The 19557-nt window shown below is 35.4% G+C and overlaps 1 protein-coding gene across 3 annotated transcripts; it reads left to right on the top strand.

Annotated features, from left to right (window-relative positions):
* The first annotated feature begins 4711 nt into the window (after positions 1-4711).
* On the top strand, positions 4712-18521 carry LOC112776300 (myosin-11). Of its 3 annotated transcripts, none has more exons than XM_025820401.3 (38): positions 4712-5260; positions 6092-6220; positions 6714-6857; positions 6945-7090; positions 7175-7331; positions 7447-7505; positions 8087-8246; positions 8322-8471; positions 8578-8714; positions 8794-8940; positions 9051-9152; positions 9305-9362; positions 9447-9548; positions 9839-9876; positions 10102-10228; positions 10309-10479; positions 10600-10731; positions 10848-10957; positions 11082-11142; positions 11353-11530; positions 11637-11842; positions 11929-12048; positions 12796-12894; positions 13091-13312; positions 14245-14384; positions 14638-14740; positions 14872-14931; positions 15015-15281; positions 15377-15532; positions 15610-15816; positions 15901-16044; positions 16382-16452; positions 16559-16658; positions 16762-16818; positions 16923-16979; positions 17078-17158; positions 17230-17312; positions 17981-18521. In XM_025820401.3, exons 1-38 carry the CDS (start codon positions 5258-5260, stop codon positions 18102-18104), a joined length of 4608 nt encoding a protein of 1535 aa, XP_025676186.2. In that variant the 5' UTR covers positions 4712-5257; the 3' UTR covers positions 18105-18521. The 3 variants fall into 3 exon arrangements, 2 of the variants coding, with proteins under 2 accessions (XP_025676186.2, XP_029151460.1); XR_011877402.1 differs by having other exon boundaries at positions 4714-5260; positions 17064-17158; XM_029295627.2 differs by having other exon boundaries at positions 4813-5260; positions 7447-7883.
* The last annotated feature ends 1036 nt before the right edge of the window (positions 18522-19557 follow it).

The following is a 19557-nucleotide window of genomic DNA, read 5'->3' as shown; positions in this document are numbered from 1 at the left end:
GAACTAAACTAGGAGAATCAATAATATCATCCGGATTCTAGTTCCAAGAGATGTCAATACTTCTGAGTTTCAAAGGAAAGAGAGGTGCCAAACCTATTCAGAAATCAAGAAGCTAATGGCCCCATTCCAATAATTGGAGCTAAGCTTCATTGAGAGCTCTGAGACTTATTGTAGTCCACTCTTCTTTATCCTATTTTTTTGGTTGCTTGGGGACAAGCAACCGTTTAAGTTTGATGTTCTAATGAGCGGATGTTTTATACACTTTTTAGCACTATTTTTTATTGTTTTTGGTTATGTTTTATTAAGTTTTATCAAGTTTTAGTAGGTTTTAGTGTAAAAAAATCACTTTTTGGATGCTACTTTGAGTTTTTGTGGTTTTCCTATTTTTTTAGGTGATTTTTGGGTGATTCTGGCAAGTTTTGAAAAAGTCTAATTCAGAGGCTGAGAAAGGACTGCAGATGTTGTCCGATTCTGACCTCCGTGCATTCAAACGCGCATTTCTGGAGCTACAAAGGTCCAAATGGCACCCTCGCAACGACATTGGAAAGCTAACTTCCAGGGCTTTCCAACAATATATAATAGTTTATAATTGTCTTTGGAAATGAAGGCCCAAAATGGGCGTTGAACGCCCAACTATCACCCCCTTTCTGGCGTTCAACACCCAAAAGGGAGTAGCTTGGCATTTATTTGGACACCCACAAAGGACCAAGGCTGGTGTTCAACGCTCTAAGAGGAGTCCCAGCTCGTGATTACACCCCAAGCTCAGCCCAAACATTCACCAAGTGGACCCAAGAAATGGATTTTAGCACTAAGAGTCCAGTCTATCTTAATTTTGTAATCCCTAATTATTAGATTAGTATTTAAAGGAGAAGATCACCCTTGTTTAGGATCTTCTTCCCCCGCTTTTACTTTCGAACATTATTGTACAGTATGAGTCCCCAACCTCCTAGGTTAAGGTTAAGAGCTCTGCTTATTCTTATGGATTAATAATATCATTGTTCTATTTCAATCTATGCTTGATTCCATTCTAAGATATATCTTCGTTCTTCATCCTAATGAATTGGGAGTATAACTTGACCGTCATCCCTATTCTACATGGGTTCTTGCGAGTCCTTGACGGGATAGTACTGAACCACAAACTTGATTATACATCTCTTAGACGGCTAATTCACGACTTCGTTGGGGACTTGGAGACATCAGTTCAGCCGAGGTACGGCGCGATTAGGGCCTTTGTGGTATAGGCTAGAATCGTGAAGCAGCATTCTCTGATCCGGAAGATCCGACCTTGTCTGTGGCGTTTTGAGTAGGATCACCAAGGAAATGGACTGCTAGAGCTTCACCCCCGTTCAGATTGGATGACCACTGACCTGGCGTTTGATCTGAAGCAGAGGAGATTAATGACCACTGACCTGGCATTAGTCACTTACAGCCTGCAATGGAATGAATCATAAGAAGTTGAAGTAGACAGTGAGAAAAGTTGATCTAGAAGGAGGAAGCATCTCCGAAGCCTCAACCGTTCTCTTATCAATTGATTTCACATCTATCCAATAATACTTTATTTATTCTGTTTTTATGCGTTTTTCCACAATAACTATATTTTCTATCCGCCTGGCTAAGATTTACAAGATAGCCATTGCTTGTTCAAACCAACGATTTTCGTGGGATCGATCATCACTCACCTGAGGTATTACTTGGACGATCCGGTGCACTTGCCGGTCTATCTGTGCGAATATTGCGGAGTCAATTTCGTGCACCACAAACCATGGTTGTCAAGTCCTCTACAGAAGCTGAATATAGTCTTTTGATATTGCCACTTGTGAAGCTAGTTGGTTATCTTTCTTAATGGATTTCATTGGTTCGCCGCTTCAAAAGTCTATCACTCTATTCTCTGACAACCAGTCAGCCATTCACATTACCAATAATCCCATCTTGCATGAAAGAACCAAACACATTGAAGTTAACTGCCACATTGTTCGTAAAAAATATTTGTCTGGTCTCATTCATCTGATGCCAGTTCGTTTCAAAGACCAAGTTGCTGATTTTCTTACCAAAGCTCTGCCACTGGGTCCTTCTTTTACTAATTTTTCCAAGCTAGGATTGTTAGATTTATACAATTTTAGCTTGTGGGAGGATGTTACCTAGATTTTTTTATCAATAACAGATGTAGACTTATCTGATGTAATTTTTTTTAGTGGGAGTACATAAGGAGTACATAGTAGATAAAGTGTAATAACTCAATAGATATTTTTTAAGGGATTTTTCATGCTCTTCACCAATGAGAAGAACTTATTTTTCTCCATCTCTTAATCCCTTTTGGTTCATCAAACCATCAACATCACAACTTGATTTCTTCATCACCCAACAATTTGCAATCCGCTTATTATTTTTCGGGGTAAGTATGGTTTTGGTCCCAAAAGTTTAACGCCAGAATCGAAACCGTCCCTCATCTAATTTTCGACTTAAAATTGTCCTTAACGTTTTTTTCCGTATTAAAATCGTCCTTTTTAATAAAATTTTTTGTTTTATTCCTAAACTACCCCTATTCCTATTTTAATAATAAAAATTATAAAATTTAAAAAAAAAAAAGAGAAAATGCGTGTTGTGGGGAGGGGGAAGAAAATGCGTTTGGGGGGGGTGGTGGAAGAAAAGGGTATACGAAAGGAGAGGGGAGGGGAGGGGGAGGGGGATGGCATCGGCGAGCCTTCGTCGTCGCCGCTGTGAGCTCGTCGTCACCGCCACCTCCTCCAGAACTCTGATGATGATGACGATGAAGGGGGAAGGGAAGCCGCCGTCCCGCCGCCGCAGTCTCTCTGTCCCGCCGCTACAGCCGCTGCCTCTCTCTTGTCCAGATCAACTGCGACCCTCTCCCCTCCTTCTCTTCTTCCCTGTCTCAGATCTCCTCGAACGCTGTGACCTCGTCGTCGCCGCCGCCTCCTCCAGAACTCTGATGATGATGACGATGAAGGGGGAAGGGAAGCCGCCGTCCCACCGCTGCAACCGCTGCCTCTCTCTTGTCCAGATCAACCGCGACCCTCTCCCCTCCTTCTCTTCTTCCCTGTCTCAGATCTCCTCGAACCAGAGCTCACCGCCAGTGAGCCTCTCCTACTTCACCATGGTGCAGTAATGTGGAGTCTCCTTTGTTTCACCACCACCAGCGAGCCTCCCTACTTTCCCTCCATCAGTCCCTATCGCAGAAGGAATCAGAGCCACCACTACTTGTTACCCTCCATCCAGCCCCTTGATTTGATTCTGGGTTAGTTTAGCTGGATTTTAATTTCTATTAGTTGATTTTAGGTTATTGAATTGCTGAAAGTTGCTGCTGAATTGTTGTTGTTGTTGAATTAGCTTAGGTTATTGAATTTCTGTTAATGGTTAATTGTATACAAGATCCATGGTTGTTGTTCTTCTGCATCTGGTTGTTGCTATTGAATTTGATGTTGGTCCGGATTTTCCTAATCTGTTCTTGTTCTTGTTCTGGATTTTCCTAATCTGTTCTTATTTCTTATTCTTGTTTCTTATTTTGTTCTTGTTTCTTATTTTCCTAATCTGTTCTTGTTTCCTAATCTGTTTCTCATTTTTCAAAATTTATAGATTTTTTATTTTTGTAATTGAAGATAAATTTGGGTATTTTTAATTCTTGTAATTGGATTTTGTTAACTGTATCTAAAATTTTGAAATTTTGAGTTTTGTTAATAGAAGAAGAATTTTTATTCTGAAATTGTTCTGAATCTAGAATTGAAGAATTTGTTAATGGAAAAAGAAGAACAATTCTCCTGGAAGAAGAAGAACAAGAAGAATGAAATGGTGGAAAAAAAGGGTATTTTTGTCATTTAGAAAAAAATTTATTAGAAAGGACGATTTTAAAATGAAATGCAACATTAAGGACGATTTTAAATCGAAAATTACAAGAGGGACGATTTCGATTCTAGCAAAAAACTTTTGGGACCAAAACCATACTTACCCCTTATTTTTTCTTTGCTGTACGTGAGTATGTATCACCAATGTTGTTTAACTTTTTTAAAAAGAATGACAAATTGCGATTTTTGTTTTTGAAAATTAAAAAAACTTTAACATTAAAATCAGATTCTCCGATTTTTGTTTTTAAAATAAAAAAAAATTAAATTTAAAATTAGATCCTTCAATTTATAGTTTGTTTTGTCTCTTCAAATACATTTTACTATCCGATTTGATTAATTAAAAAAAATAATTCCATATAAAAAAACACTTAGACTTCTAATAATAACATATTATACATATATTTAATCCACATAACAAAAATTAGCCTTTACAAGCTCTTAATTAAAAAAAAACCCATAAATTGGATCATCCAATGTTTATTCCCTGAAACTTCAATTTTTGGACGTAAAACAAATTGGACCATTCCATTACTCTTTGTCTTTGCATGTTGGCAATGAACAAATTGTTGGATGTGATTTGTTGAATTATAATTTGAAAAAGTCTAAAGGAACAATAACTTTATTAAATTCTGATCAGTATGTAACTAATAAAATAAAAATGAATAATTTTACACAGATGAAATTTCACATCATTAAAAACATCATTTATGATTATTTGATAAATACAAATCACAAAAATTACATCCTAGCACTGCTCTTATTATTTTTTAAAAAAATTGCTCCATATCAGGGTAATACATGACCGGATACAATATCAGGGAATATATAACATGAACAATCCATTACTTAAAAATGAGCTCTCGTATCGTATGTCTGTTAATGGAAACAAAATATTATTATTAGTATTAATATATTGACGGATAATATTTGTGGGTAATAATATTGGCACTCCCCCAGAGTGTTTATCAATTATCATTGACATAGTTGGAGAGACAGAGAGAGAAGTTGATGAATGATGATTAGTGGTAGCCACGAGTTGGCGCGAAAGAAGAAGGTGCCGAAGTTGCAGCTCCTCTCTCTCTCCGTTGTTGAATCAACAATGTCGCTCACAGCCACTCGATCCACTCTTTTTTCATCTTTCTCTCTCCTTTCACTCTCTCACTCTCACATTTCAATTTCACTTTCTCCACCAAAAAACCATGCCGTTTCTCTTTCTTCTTCTTCTTCTTCACTTCTTCCGACACTCATAACACGTTTCCGTTTCACACCTAAAAAGAAAAAGAAGAAAAAAAAAAAAAACTGATGCGATTCGATCAATCGCTCATTGTTCGCTTGCTTGGTTTCTCTTCATGAACAACAACGCGCTTCTCGCAGCATCTCCGATTCAAGACCTCAAATAAATGGTGCGTTCTATAGTTTTCAGTTTTCGTAATGTGCTTTTGTTCCTCGCGTAATGCATTTCTCGGTTTCGTTCTTCATTTCTTTTCTTCTGTTATTCTGTAGCAGTTGCCATTATAGTTTTTAATTAAAGTTTATTATTATTGTTTTTTTTTAAATTGTTGTATGTGTTGTTTGTCACGTACTATGTTTAGGGGAATAATCGTTCTTATCAGAGTTATATTCAAAAGGTCTTTTTTTATTGTAAGGTGACTTATAATAAGCTAATCCAAACACGGAATAAGATATGATAAGAATGAGAACGATTCTCTTTCGTGCTTTGGAAGTGGAAATGATTATGTGAATGGGAATGGCAATGATCGAATGGAACTATGAACTGGCTGATCAAGAAAGAAGTCTTTCATGAACTGGTTTCTTTCAGTTTTTTGTTGCAATGCAAATTGCAAAACTAAGCTTAAAAAGTTCAAGGAATCTTTGTATTTGGATACAGTGGTCCTCCATGATCAATTCATTGCGTATTGTTTGCAATTGTGGAAGAGTGTCGGGGGAAATGATTGGAGATGGTTTTAGAAGCAAAATGATCAATCTTCGGTGATCAAGGTGTGGAACTTAGGCAGCAGTGCTGGAGGATCAAGCAATGGAACTTACAACACGCATATTAGTTCATTTTGTAATTTATAGTTCTTCTGGATGTCATTATGGTACAAATATGGACAAGACTTTTGTTGTCTTTTCTGGCAAGCAGGATAATATGAAAACAGTTACTTAACCTTACTGAACTCTTATATAAACTGTTTTGTCTAACAGAAATGATGAATTTGTACGTCCATGTGCAGGGGACTCCAGTGAATATTATTGTGGGTTCTCATGTCTGGATTGAAGATCCAGATATCTGTTGGATTGATGGACAGGTATCAAAAATCACCGGAAAGGATGCTGAAATTGAAACTACCAATGGAAAAAAGGTTTGTACTCTCTGCACATTCTTTTCTTCCTTCTCTTTTTCCTTTGTGTTATATATATATATATATATATACACCGGTGTATACTATATTGGATATATTATAACTCTTCATTGGATATATATTTTATCGATCCAACTGTAGTCACAAAAATCTATGATGATCATCTATACTAGATTTCACAAACTTCGAACACCAATAAGCATGTAATGAACAACTCTTGATTTCAACTCTTATTTATGATTTTCAAAATATATCATTGAGTGTTTCTGTTGCATTCCTGTCATTTCTTCACTAACTAAATTCTAAGAAAATTCGGCAGATCTATTATAATTATTTTCGTACGTCTGGAGGCATTTTAATGCATTTCTTGGGGCAGCATTCATGTTTTCTCATACCGATACTGCTAAATGGAAATGACAAAATATTTCATAACTTAGTTAAGTAAAACATTACATCTGAATTGTTGGCTTACTTCTATTTTGGCTATTACAAGGTGGTTGCAAATTTATCAAAAATATATCCCAAAGATATGGAAGCTCCTCCTGGTGGAGTGGATGATATGACTAAGTTGTCCTATTTACATGAACCTGGAGTCCTGCAGAATTTGAAAGCTAGATATGAATTGAATGAAATATATGTAAGGCTTTCTACCTTTAATGTTATAAGATTTAGCTATGTTTGTTATAGGAAAAGTCGTTAACTATATTCTTGATTGCCATCACAGACATATACTGGAAATATTCTGATTGCAATAAATCCATTCCAAAAACTACCACATATCTATGGTGCGCACATGATGCAACAATACAAGGGAGCACCATTTGGAGAATTAAGCCCTCATGTATTTGCAGTTGCTGATGTTGCATATAGGTAAGCAGTAAATTGCTTCTTATTATCTAAATGTCATTCCTATCATTGAAGGAAATATTAAAATGGATATTTTGTTTTTATTAGGGCAATGATTAATGAAGGGAAAAGCAATTCAATTCTGGTCAGTGGGGAAAGTGGAGCTGGCAAAACTGAAACCACAAAAATGCTTATGCAATTCCTTGCTTACCTAGGTGGTAGGGCTGGCACTGAAGGCCGAACAGTTGAACAACAAGTTCTCGAGGTATGATTAATTCATAACACTCATGGTTAAACTCGATCAATATTCTCATTCTTATCTTTTTGCTGCTAACGTCTGATCTCATTTGAGATTTCTATACTAACTAATCCGAATGCAGTCAAATCCAGTTCTAGAAGCATTTGGCAATGCAAAAACTGTCAGGAATAACAATTCTAGGTGAGTCTTTCTTATACCTGGATAATAACGGACACTTTGGTTTTAGTCACCATTAATATCTGATTGATTACTTACCTTTTATGTCAGTCTTCTGACATGCAGGCAAACAAGGATTCCTTATGTCTCATTCTCCTTCTTAGTCTGATATTTTAAAGTACTTATATTGTAGGTTTTGTTTCATTTCATATTCATAATTAATTTCTAGTCACAAGGCCAAAAGTGAAGAGTAAATTGACGTTAATGAATAGTTAATGATTTTATTTTGCATATTATTCTTTCAAAAGGAAGGCGAGCCTTGGAGCAACAGTTGAGTTGTCTCCGTGTGACCTCAAAGTCACGGGTTCAAGCCATGAAAACTGCCACTGATGTAATTATCAGGTTAGGCTGCGTATATTACATCTTTTGTAGACAGCCCTTCCCCAGAGCCTGCATTAATGTAGGATGCTCGTGCACCAGGCTGCCGTTTTTATTCTTCTTTCAAAAAGAAGCATTTTTGTTAACATAGTGTGGTAGGTGATAGATAACTTCTAAAGCTATTACTAATGGTTGGCTTCCAATTCTCTTTTGTATTAATGGTGCAGTCGGTTTGGTAAATTTGTGGAGATCCAATTTGATAAAAGTGGAAGAATCTCAGGAGCAGCCATCAGAACATACCTTCTAGAGAGATCTCGGGTTTGCCAAGTTAATGATCCTGAACGCAACTATCATTGCTTTTATCTTCTTTGTGCTGCACCACAGGAGGTATGTTTCTGTCAAGCAATCTGCTTCTTATTGATTCTTTTAACCATATAAACACATTGGAAATTTTTCTGGCAGGAAATTGAGAGATACAAATTAGGAAGTCCTAAAACTTTTCACTACCTTAACCAGTCAAAATGCTATGAATTGGCTGATGTAAGTGATGCTCGTGAGTTTCTTGCCACCCGTAGAGCTATGGATATTGTTGGAATCAGCCAAAAGGATCAGGTATTTTGTTTCATGAGTATGAATTGGCTTCTTTCTTTCTAGCATATAGTGATATAGGATAATTAGCTTCTTAAGTTTGTGCTTTCCTCTGTTACCTATTTCTCAGGAAGCCATTTTTAGAGTTGTTGCTTCAATTCTCCATCTTGGTAATATTGACTTTACCAAAGGAAAAGAAGTTGACTCATCAGTTCCGAAAGATGACAAAGCCAAATTCCACCTTCAAACTACTGCTGAGCTTCTAATGTATGGATGTTGTATTATTACTTCCTCCCTCGATATGATTTTTAATTACCTTTAAGATGATTCTCAAATATCAAATCAGGTGTGATGCCAATGCTTTGCAAGATGCATTATGTAAGCGTGTCATGATCACCCCTGAAGAAGTTATAAAACGGAGCCTTGATCCCCAAAGTGCAACAGTGAGTAGAGATGGACTGGCAAAAACAATTTATTCTCGGCTGTTCGACTGGTATAATACTGAAAATGGACAAATAAGACCTATATAGTGTTTAGGTAGATACTGAGGATAATGATACGGGGTTCTGATTTTGATTCATGATGTATTTATGTGTTTAACAGGTTGGTGGACAAGATTAATAGTTCAATTGGACAAGACCCCAATTCTAAAACTTTGATTGGAGTCCTTGACATATATGGTTTTGAAAGTTTTAAAACTAACAGGTAATATATAGTTTTGGAGAATAGACATGCCTTCATGTACATGTTATGTATTTCCAAATATTGTACTGATTAGTGATGTTGAAAACAAACACCTCTGGTTGGTTTTAATTCAGTCCTTTTGTAACTTACTATCAACCTGTTATCCTCTGCAGTTTTGAACAGTTTTGCATTAATTTCACAAATGAGAAGTTGCAACAGCATTTCAATCAGGCAATGTCTCGGGCTACACTGCACTTCAAGTTTTCTTGTAAATGTTATTCCTATATTTAATATGATTTCGATGATGGATTTCAGCACGTTTTTAAAATGGAACAAGAAGAATATACAAAGGAGCAAATTAATTGGAGCTACATTGAATTTGTTGATAACCAAGATGTTTTAGACCTTATTGAAAAGGTTTTGTTTCTCCTATCCCACTTTGTTTAAGCAACTGAGGTTTCTTTGTTTGTTCTGGGTGTGAAAGCATTCAACATGTATGTTCTGGAATTATAGGAATACAAAGCTCATGCTTTTGATATGCTTGATGATGATATTTACAATGCTTCCTTTTTAATTATACTATTGTAGTTTATCCCAGAGTCCATAATTTAATTTGACCAGTTCAGCTTTTCCTTTCCTTTGGTTTATCCTTTCTCTGCCATCCTTTTTTTTTATTTTATTTTTTTAACATTGTTTTTCTTCTGCAGAAACCTGGAGGAATCATTGCTCTCCTAGATGAAGCTTGGTAAAACATTGTTAATTTTTCCTATGAAGAACTTCTTTTTCATTGGTTATTAGATGATTTAACTTTAACTTTTTTGGTTAGTAAAACTGGACATGAACTACTTCCTTAATAGCTTGCTAGATCCAGTCTTTCTCTCGCTGCTTTGATGCTACTGCTCCTTGTTGCATAACATACACAATCTACTTACTTAATTCTTAATTTTTCCCTGCCTTTCTTGTCTTTCAGCATGTTTCCAAAGTCTACGCATGAAACTTTTGCAAACAAGCTTTATCAAACATTTAAGAACCACAGGCGCTTTATTAAGCCAAAATTGTCTCGAACAGATTTCACGATTGCTCACTATGCTGGGGAGGTATGACTTAATTCTTATAACATTAGCTGCTGAAAATATGACATATTTGTTTAGTTGTTTTTTCCCTCAAAATTCTGCAGGTTTTATACCAGTCTGATCAATTTCTAGACAAAAACAAGGATTATGTGGTTCCTGAACATCAAGATTTGTTGAGTGCTTCCAAATGTCCTTTTGTAGCTGGCCTTTTTCCACCACTTCCAGAAGAGACATCAAAATCTTCCAAATTTTCTTCAATTGGTTCTCGTTTTAAGGTATCATGTTTTCTAGTCTTTGGTTCAATAATCACAATATATATATGTACAAGCCCATGCTTATGAAAAATAAACCACTTTCCTATTATCTGGAAGCTAACAATATTCTAAATGGTGCAGCTACAACTACAAAGTCTAATGGAGACATTAAATTCTACAGAACCCCATTACATCAGATGTGTGAAACCAAATAACCTCTTGAAGCCTGCTATTTTTGAGAATGCCAACATTATGCAACAACTTCGCTGTGGTGTGAGTATAATGTTACTTTTGTTTTCATTTCATCTTTGGATGATATTTATGTAAATCATATCTATAGTTCTTTATGTTTTCAACCATTCTGCTATCCCTAACCCTTGCCACTATAGGGTGTTTTAGAGGCAATCAGAATCAGTTGTGCTGGCTATCCTACTCGCCGCGCTTTTTTTGAATTTGTGAACAGATTTGGCCTTCTTGCTCCGGAGGCCACAGAAGCAAAGTGAGTATTTTTTAAGTATGCTTTTTATGTGAGGTGGTAGAAATTTGTTGCTTGAAGTGTTAAAGTATTTTTGTACCAAACTTAGGTTTTGTGCTAATTGTCAATTTGTTTCACCTATGAGCAGCTATGATGAAAAGACTGCTTGCCAAAAGATTCTGGAAAAGATGGGGCTTAGTGGATATCAGGTATCTTAAAATATTTCTGTATACTATCATAAAGATCTTAAGGACTTAGCTCCAACTATAATTCATGCACCTTCAACCTCTTCCTATGTCAATTCTCATTGTCTAATGTCAACATAGATCCAGAATGGTTTTACAAAATGCATCTTTGTATAATACATTCCTCTCCCGTATGATCACAAAGTTCATTTGATTGGCCGCCAAATTTAATAGATTGGAAAGACAAAGGTATTTCTAAGAGCAGGTCAGATGGCTGAACTAGATGCACGTAGAGCTCAAGTACTCAGTAATGCAGCAAAAAGTATCCAGCGGCGCATAAGAACTCATCAAGCACGTAATCATTATCTTGCGCTTCGAAAGAAGACCATATATCTGCAGTCTCGGTGGAGAGGTGAAATAACCTTACTAATTTGTTAGGATAAATGCAATCCTTTTACATTGCTTGGTCAATCTCCTTTATCTATATATATTTACTGTGTATAATATATTTTTTGTAGGAAGACTTGCATGCAAACTATATGAAAACATGAGAAAGGAGGCTGCTGCTGTGAAAATTCAAAAGAACACACGCAGATATCAAGCTCGGAGAGCCTACAAGAAACTTCATGTGTCAGCATTGACAGTTCAAACAGCTTTAAGGGCAACAGCTGCTCGCAAGGAGTTCAGATTTAGGAAGCAGACCAAAGCCTCCATTATTATTCAGGTTTTAGTCAAGTTCAATTTGATTTAGATCATCAACTTGGGCAATCAATATGCAATTTTTAAATCTGTTATCTAAAAAAATCGCAGGCTCGGTGGCGGTGCCACAAAGCTGCATTATATTATAAGAGGCTCAAGAAAGGGACAATAGTTACACAATGCAGATGGAGGGGACGTGTAGCGAGAAGAGAACTTAGGAAACTAAAAATGGTAAATTACTAGGTTTGCCATGATTCTTATATAACTGGTTTTAGAGATTCCATCAATACGTAGAACCTTTAGGAACATGTGACTAAATGTTTAACTGCAAAATGATGCTTCATATTAAGCAGGTTTATACAACCTGTATTATTATTCTTCTGTATCATTGTCATGATCACTCTATTGTAATGAAGTGTAAAACATGAAAACAAACAGCTACACGTTGTCTTAGGTGGGTTGGTTACATGGATTAGGCATTGCCATAGTTTGGCATAACAATCGTGCTTACATGTAAACTATTAAAATCTAAACCGTACATGAAATATAAAACAATCTAAGGGGAAAACAAATTCTTAGGATCTTCAAAATTGAAATTCCTTTAACTTTAGACTTAAGGTTTTAGAACTAGAAATATATTTGTTCTCTTTCTGTCTTTTTTTTTGGATTTCTTCAAATATTATCCTACATTTATTATGAAAAAAGTGAAACAGACACAATCCTTAAGGATAACTATTTTGGTTCTGAAATGAAAGCCTTGCAACTATATTTCTCTATATTTGTAATTTTCCATTTCTTTTTGCTGGTTTTGCGAAGGATGGGATCCAAATCTGACTCCACCTTCTTGTAATGAATTAAGCCACTTCTACAAGACTCATTCTGTAATATTCAAGTCAAATAAACATCAGTTTTTATTATTTTCCTGTTTATTGATATCTTTTTCTTGCCTAACTTGATGTCCTGTTCCACTTTCTTTAGGCTGCAAGAGAAACTGGTGCACTTCAAGAAGCGAAGGATAAGCTTGAGAAACGTGTGGAGGAACTCACTTGGCGTCTCCAGCTAGAAAAAGGATTAAGGGTGAGATATATATTTTGCAGATAAATACGACTTGGATGACTGTTATGTTTTTTGATCACTTAGACAATTGTGCATGTTGAAATAACACTTTACACTAATGGAAAATAAAAGGAAGTGCAAAAGACCAACCTTAGCTAGTTCCTAAACATTTACTTCATTCGCAAGCTCTAAACTAAACATGTGGAATCATGTGCAGACGAATCTAGAAGAATCCAAATCTCAAGAGATAGCAAAACTGCAGAATCAATTGCAGGAGATGCAGAGCAAATTTGAGGAGACCAATGCTCTGCTTTCCAAGGAGCGTGAGAATGCAAAGAAAATTAGTATAGAAGCAGTTCCTGTTATTCAAGAGAAACAGGTTATCGTTGAAGATACACAGAAGATTGACGCACTGACGGCAGAAATTGAGAGCCTAAAGGTAAGAAAATTCAGTCTTATTGGATATGATCCCTTGTTTTCAATGATGCATATCTTTCTGTGTATACTCTTTCCTTTAACATCAAAGATTGTGACAATATATATGTCAATTAGACATGGGATACATAATTCTTAGACAGGTTTACATAAACTCTTAGGCTTCTTTCCTTTTTCATTGGTTAGCTCAGAAATGAAGACAACCAATACAGAGTTTTGTATAACAATTGGGCAGAAAGAATTTCAATGTAAAGATGCTATTTTAATAGTAATTATTTTGTTCTAGACATCATATATTAATTGATGTCATGTAGATTGCAAACAGAGCTAAGTCATGCACTTCATCAGATATTTTCGGAATTCTATGATATGATATAGTAAATATAAGATGCTTTCTCTCTTTATAGATCCTGGATACAATGGGATGTCGAATGAAATGTTTTCCTCCTGCTGATTTCTGAAATAATACAGTACAAAGGTATTCATAGTTGATATAAGCTGACACCCAATGAAGTCTCTCCTTCACCAAACAGCCCTTTCAACTTTAAGTGCATAAAATGTACAAGTACACTTCAACTTTTTCTGAAAAAGATTTTCTTAGCTATCTTTGATGAGGTTGGTGAGGATCAAGGTTTAATTAGTAATCACTTGGCCATGGATTTCTTGTTTGATCTTGTTCTTGTAAAGGGGCTGTCTTATCCTCCTATATATTTGTATATGCCTTCTTTTTATCTTAACAATTCTTCCTTTTTCCAGAACGAAGAATTAAAAATAAAATACTTGTGCATAGTGTCTCTGACACAATTTATGTGTGTCAAAGACAAATCCCTGAATTAATAAGGGGCACAGTCTCTGTATGCTGATGTTGTTAACTTTTTGTCAGCACTTAGCAGCTTATCATATTTAAATGATTGCCTTGGCTTTTTCTTCACACAGACGTCACTCGAGTCAGAGAAACAGAAATCTAATGACTTTGAACAAAAATATAATGAAGCCCAAGCTAGCAGTGAAGAAAGAGGTAAAAAGTTAGAAGACACAGAGAAGAAGGTTCGTCAACTCCAAGAATCATTGAAGGGGTAAATAAACAAATCATCGAAACAAGCCATGTTGCAACTTTTTTACATTTGATTTCCAAAGACCAAAATCCCTGTGGAGAATTTATTTTGAAAAGTTCAATAATATCATGGACTAAAGTGGTCAGAAATTTATCTTTTCTTATATTCACATCTCACAGGAATCTTTGGTTAATTCCAAGTTTCATCTTCACAATAGATGTCATGCCCCTCATTCACTTAACTGGTTGACTGAAATCTTATAATATATGATCAGGCTAGAAGAGAAGATTAATAATGTAGAATCAGAGAATCAGGTTCTACGTCAACAAGCTGTATCGACCAAGTTCCTCCACAGACGCCAGAGCTCACTTGCCCAGGTTCTCTTCATAATGGACTTTTAAGCATGAAAAGCATATAAAGCTTGATGGTTGTTTGAAAAATTTTTTTTTGTTTTTTTTGTTTTTTGTTTTTTTTTTTTTTTTTTGTTTTTTTTTTTTTCTATCGACAGAGAGAGAGGGCTGCTGAAAGTGCTCATAATAGTATTGCAGTGGAGGGGAAGCCACAAGTGGTAACTAAATCCATTTTAAATGTTCATCTTTAGGTTTTGTGTATGTATGTGTGGACTTGATTTGTTTCTATGTCACCTGATAGACTAATCAGGAACTTCAAACTAGCCCATCAATGAACCTGAGGGAATCCTCTGAAGTGGATGATAAACCACAGAAGTCACTAAATGAGAAACAACAAGAGAATCAAGAATTACTCATTAGATGCATTGCACAACATCTAGGATTTGCTGGAAACAGACCAATTGCTGCCTGTATCATATATAAGTGCCTCTTGCATTGGAGATCATTTGAAGTTGAGCGCACTAGCGTTTTTGATAGAATCATCCAGACTATTGGCCATGCAATTGAGGTGTATAAAGTGCAACTTTCACATGCTTGTGTTCTCTTATTGTTGCTTTGTCACTTTCAACTCAATTAACTAAAATATTTCCATTTGTACTTTAGACCCAGGATAATAATGATGTCTTAGCTTACTGGTTATCCAATGCCTCGACACTTCTCTTGTTACTCCAACGCACACTCAAGGCAAGTGGTGCTGCTGGAATGGCTCCACAACGCCGTCGTTCTCAATCAGCAACCTTATTTGGGAGGATGACTCAGGTAAACACAACTTCATTTTAAACTAAAAATTTCCATAGTAAAGCTTTCATTTCTAAGATAAGTATACTCTTTGTCAGAGTTTCCGTGGAAGTCCAGCAGGAGTCAATCTGTCCTTAATTAATGGTAGTTCAAGTAGAGGAGTAGATACATTAAGACAAGTTGAAGCCAAGTACCCAGCTTTGCTTTTCAAACAGCAGCTTACAGCATATGTGGAAAAGATATATGGAATGATTCGTGATAACTTGAAGAAAGAAATTTCTCCCTTGCTTGGATTGTGCATTCAGGTATGACAATTCCTTCAGTACTCTAGTAACTGATTTATTGTGGATGCTTGTTATAAATTACACTGACTGTATGTGATGCTGTAGGCACCAAGAACATCCAGAGCAAGCTTGGTTAAGGGATCGTCACGTTCTGTTGCAAACACTGAAGCCCAGCGAGCTTTGATTGCTCATTGGCAGGGGATAGTTAAGAGCCTAGGGAACTTTTTAAATACATTGAAAGCAAATCATGTTAGTAAAATCTGACATCATTCTCTGTTTCTTTTTCTTTATACTACTTACATATGCATTATTGTTATAACAAAACTGCATGATTCTCTTGAAATTCTACAAAATTAAATAGCTTGCATATATTCTTTATTTTATTTTTTAATTAGGCGAGATTTTGAGAAAAAATTAATTTGGGAGGTTTACAGAAATTTAAGAGTGAATGACAGAATTTATGTATCTATCTTATTCTTATTGTTATTCTTATTATCACTGCCTTTTTCTTCTTTGGTACGTTGCTATATTTGCATTTGTTTAGTGTTCTTATGTTCTCTGAACACTCCCACTTCTAACCCGGCAGGTTCCACCATTTTTGGTTCGTAAGGTGTTCACGCAAATTTTTTCTTTCATCAATGTACAACTATTCAATAGGTCAGTTTGTTCTTCTCCTCTGTTTTCCTGGTTTAGTAGTTCGTCTCTACTTTGTGAATGGAGTTCTCTTTTTTATTGTCTTACATATTCATTTTTTTCACTACAGTCTTCTTCTTAGACGAGAGTGTTGCTCATTTAGTAATGGAGAATATGTAAAAGCTGGTTTGGCTGAACTAGAGCATTGGTGTTATAAGGCAACGGATGAGGTGCATTAATTTTATGATATTATCGTTCTCCATTACTAATAAAGTAAAGACATGTACTAACCTCACATCCTTGTGTCCAAACCCCACTACAAAAAACTTGCAGTATGCAGGTTCAGCTTGGGATGAGCTCAAACATATTAGACAAGCCATTGGATTTCTGGTATATGCCTTATCTATTCTTGGTTACATGTCATGAGCATGGTGCTTGTTTTGATGGTCAGATTGGAAAATTAGGTAAACTAATCTTTCCTGACCTCAATTTAGGTTATACATCAAAAACCGAAGAAGACACTGGATGAAATAAGTCATGACCTATGCCCAGTAAGTGCAAGATATTCTTTGTCAGAAGGTTAACTTTCCAGAATAGTTACGCTTCTCACTTGCCAGAACAGTTACCATTCTCAGTTCCCTATTTACAGGTCCTCAGTATACAGCAGTTATATCGGATTAGCACCATGTATTGGGATGACAAATATGGCACGCATAGTGTGTCACCTGAAGTAAGTTCGATGCTAACTATGTTTAAAGTTGTCTATGCATGAGACTCTTCCTTATTAATGTTTTTATCCAGGTCATATCCAATATGAGAGTGTTGATGACTGAAGATTCAAATAATGCAGTTAGTAATTCTTTCCTGTTGGATGATGATTCAAGGTACCTGATATGATTGTTTCGGTTTTCCTTGTGTGTTAAAACTGTCACTAGTAGTTGTTTTACTCACATTTTGGTACTGCTACCAAATGGTTCTTTAAGCTATGCTGCATGCCAATCAAATAGAAAACTGAAATAAACCTGCGAAACAGGACTGTTTCCAACAGCAATACCGTGATCCCTGACTGCACATTAATTATTTCTTTCTTTAATAAATTTTGTCTTGTACATGTTCCCGGGAAAAAAGAGTATTGATAGGTAGTGAACCCATAAAAGTGGGTAACCTTCTTTTATGGATTTAAGAAATACTTCTCGCAAAATAAAAATAAAAATAAAAATAAAAATAAACACACTGGATGAATAGGTTTCATGATTCATGTTCATGAGGCTCCCCCAAATTTTACAGACACAACCTAGATGAATTTGCCATGCTGCTATATAAACTACTTAGCTCATAAGTCGTAACCACACATTCATTAGGTAAAACTCATTTTGAAACCAACCCATTTTATGTATACAATATTGTTTTATGCCAAAGTAATTTCTTACTAAGTGATATGTAAAAATTAAAATAAGGACTAGTTTGACAGGCTTCTAGTTGTTAACTCGTCCTTTTGCACATCTAACCGTGAAATTATATGGAATGTTAACCATTTCAATCTATTTTGCAGCATTCCATTTTCTGTTGATGACATTTCAAAGTCAATGGAACAAATAGATATCTCTGATATAGATCCACCGCCACTTATACGGGAAAACTCCGGGTTTAGCTTTTTATTACCACGCCCAGCTTGACAGTTTCGACTGTAGAATTGGTCGACTGGTGTTCATACCCACCCACCAACAAGATATCAAGTCACATTCGGGTATATAAATTATATATAGTAATTTGTTGACTTTGGTTGTCTAAGAGACTAGTCATTGTATTTAACACACGAAATTTACTTCTTAGTAGTTTCAACAGTGGATGACATAAAAAGCATATGCTACTGCTTTTTTGGGGTGGAAGCTTAAAAAAAATGGCCAATAGCCTTTTTTCCATAGAATTTTCATTCTTTTTTTCTTTTCTCATTTCACCTTGTCACTTCTCAGCACCTTGCTTTGCTTAGAATAAGATTTTGTACGTAGAAGTTATAGGAATTTCATCTAATTATAGTTGTGAATGGAGAACATTGCTCAGGATATGCGGTAACAAAGTTAACTATTTATAGAGACCTGTCTGTCATATTTTTTCATTTTTCTCTTCTCTTTTCTTGGCTGTGTTCCAAATAATGAAGAATTGGCTCAGATTTTCAGCCACCTCCTACGATATCTTAACTACACATTCAGATTTGTTGATTTTAATTCCAAGTTTTGAGACGTGATAGATATTGTGGAATGGATGGAGTAATCTTTTTGTTTTGAAATTTGCATTACCTCAATTTCGATGCTGTTTCAGGTTTCTCAACTTAATTGAGCTGCCAGCACACTTGAAAGAAATAAAAAGGAAAGAAATCTAAAAAATAAATAAATAAAATACATAGAAAAGTTAGATAATCTAGTTGAATCGTAGTTCAAGTAGAATTAGATCTTCCTTTTTTAAACAGGTTTTGAATTTGAGCCTCTTTGATAGATATATATATATATATCAAAGAGAGAGAGAGGTTGGGTAATTCAACTGTGAATTTTTAACTTTCGATTGTTGCACGGAATATTCAGTGAGGTTGGGTTGGCTAGCCTCATTGATGAGATTCTCAAAAAAAAAAAAAAAAAAACGGCAGAAAGACCACTTGTTAAAAATTTCTTTTGCACCAATGAGCAGCTCAAATGGCATATCTCCCCCTCTTCAAAATATGGTAAAAAATGTGAGGACTGTATGGGTGTATTGTGTATCTAGGATTGGGGGTTATCCAATTCATTGACAAAAAAAAAAAAAATTCTTTTGCAAATTGGTAGCTATTCTTAAAGAGATGGTATAAATAATTATTAAGAATTTGCACTCCCAATTCTTTTTATTTACAAAATGAAGGCCTCATAACCATGTTAATAAGAACCAAACTAAATAAACATTGAAGTCATAAACTCATAATCCATCTATTTGTTTAATTTTTTATTTTTGTGAGTCATCTTATTATCTACATGCTAAACTTGTTTTACTCTCCTCTTTCTTCCAAATCGAATCTGGAAGAATCGATTGCATTTATTTTGAGATACTGATATTGAAATTAAGTATTGTGTTTGACAATCAGAAATTAAAATTATTTGAAGA

This window comes from Arachis hypogaea, chromosome 19 (assembly GCF_003086295.3).
Source record: "Arachis hypogaea cultivar Tifrunner chromosome 19, arahy.Tifrunner.gnm2.J5K5, whole genome shotgun sequence".
In the NCBI taxonomy this organism is placed as follows: Eukaryota; Viridiplantae; Streptophyta; class Magnoliopsida; order Fabales; family Fabaceae; genus Arachis; species Arachis hypogaea.
Note: the sequence above shows the minus strand (reverse complement) of the source record. Positions and strands in the feature narration are given on the sequence as shown.

Excerpts from the sequence above, each read along its gene's own strand:
- LOC112776300 (XM_025820401.3), top strand. Across the intron at positions 10,229-10,308 it reads TTGCTCACTATGCTGGGGAG|GTTTTATACCAGTCTGATCA; the intron begins GTATGACTTAAT and ends AAAATTCTGCAG. Across the intron at positions 17,159-17,229 it reads CGCATAGTGTGTCACCTGAA|GTCATATCCAATATGAGAGT; the intron begins GTAAGTTCGATG and ends GTTTTTATCCAG.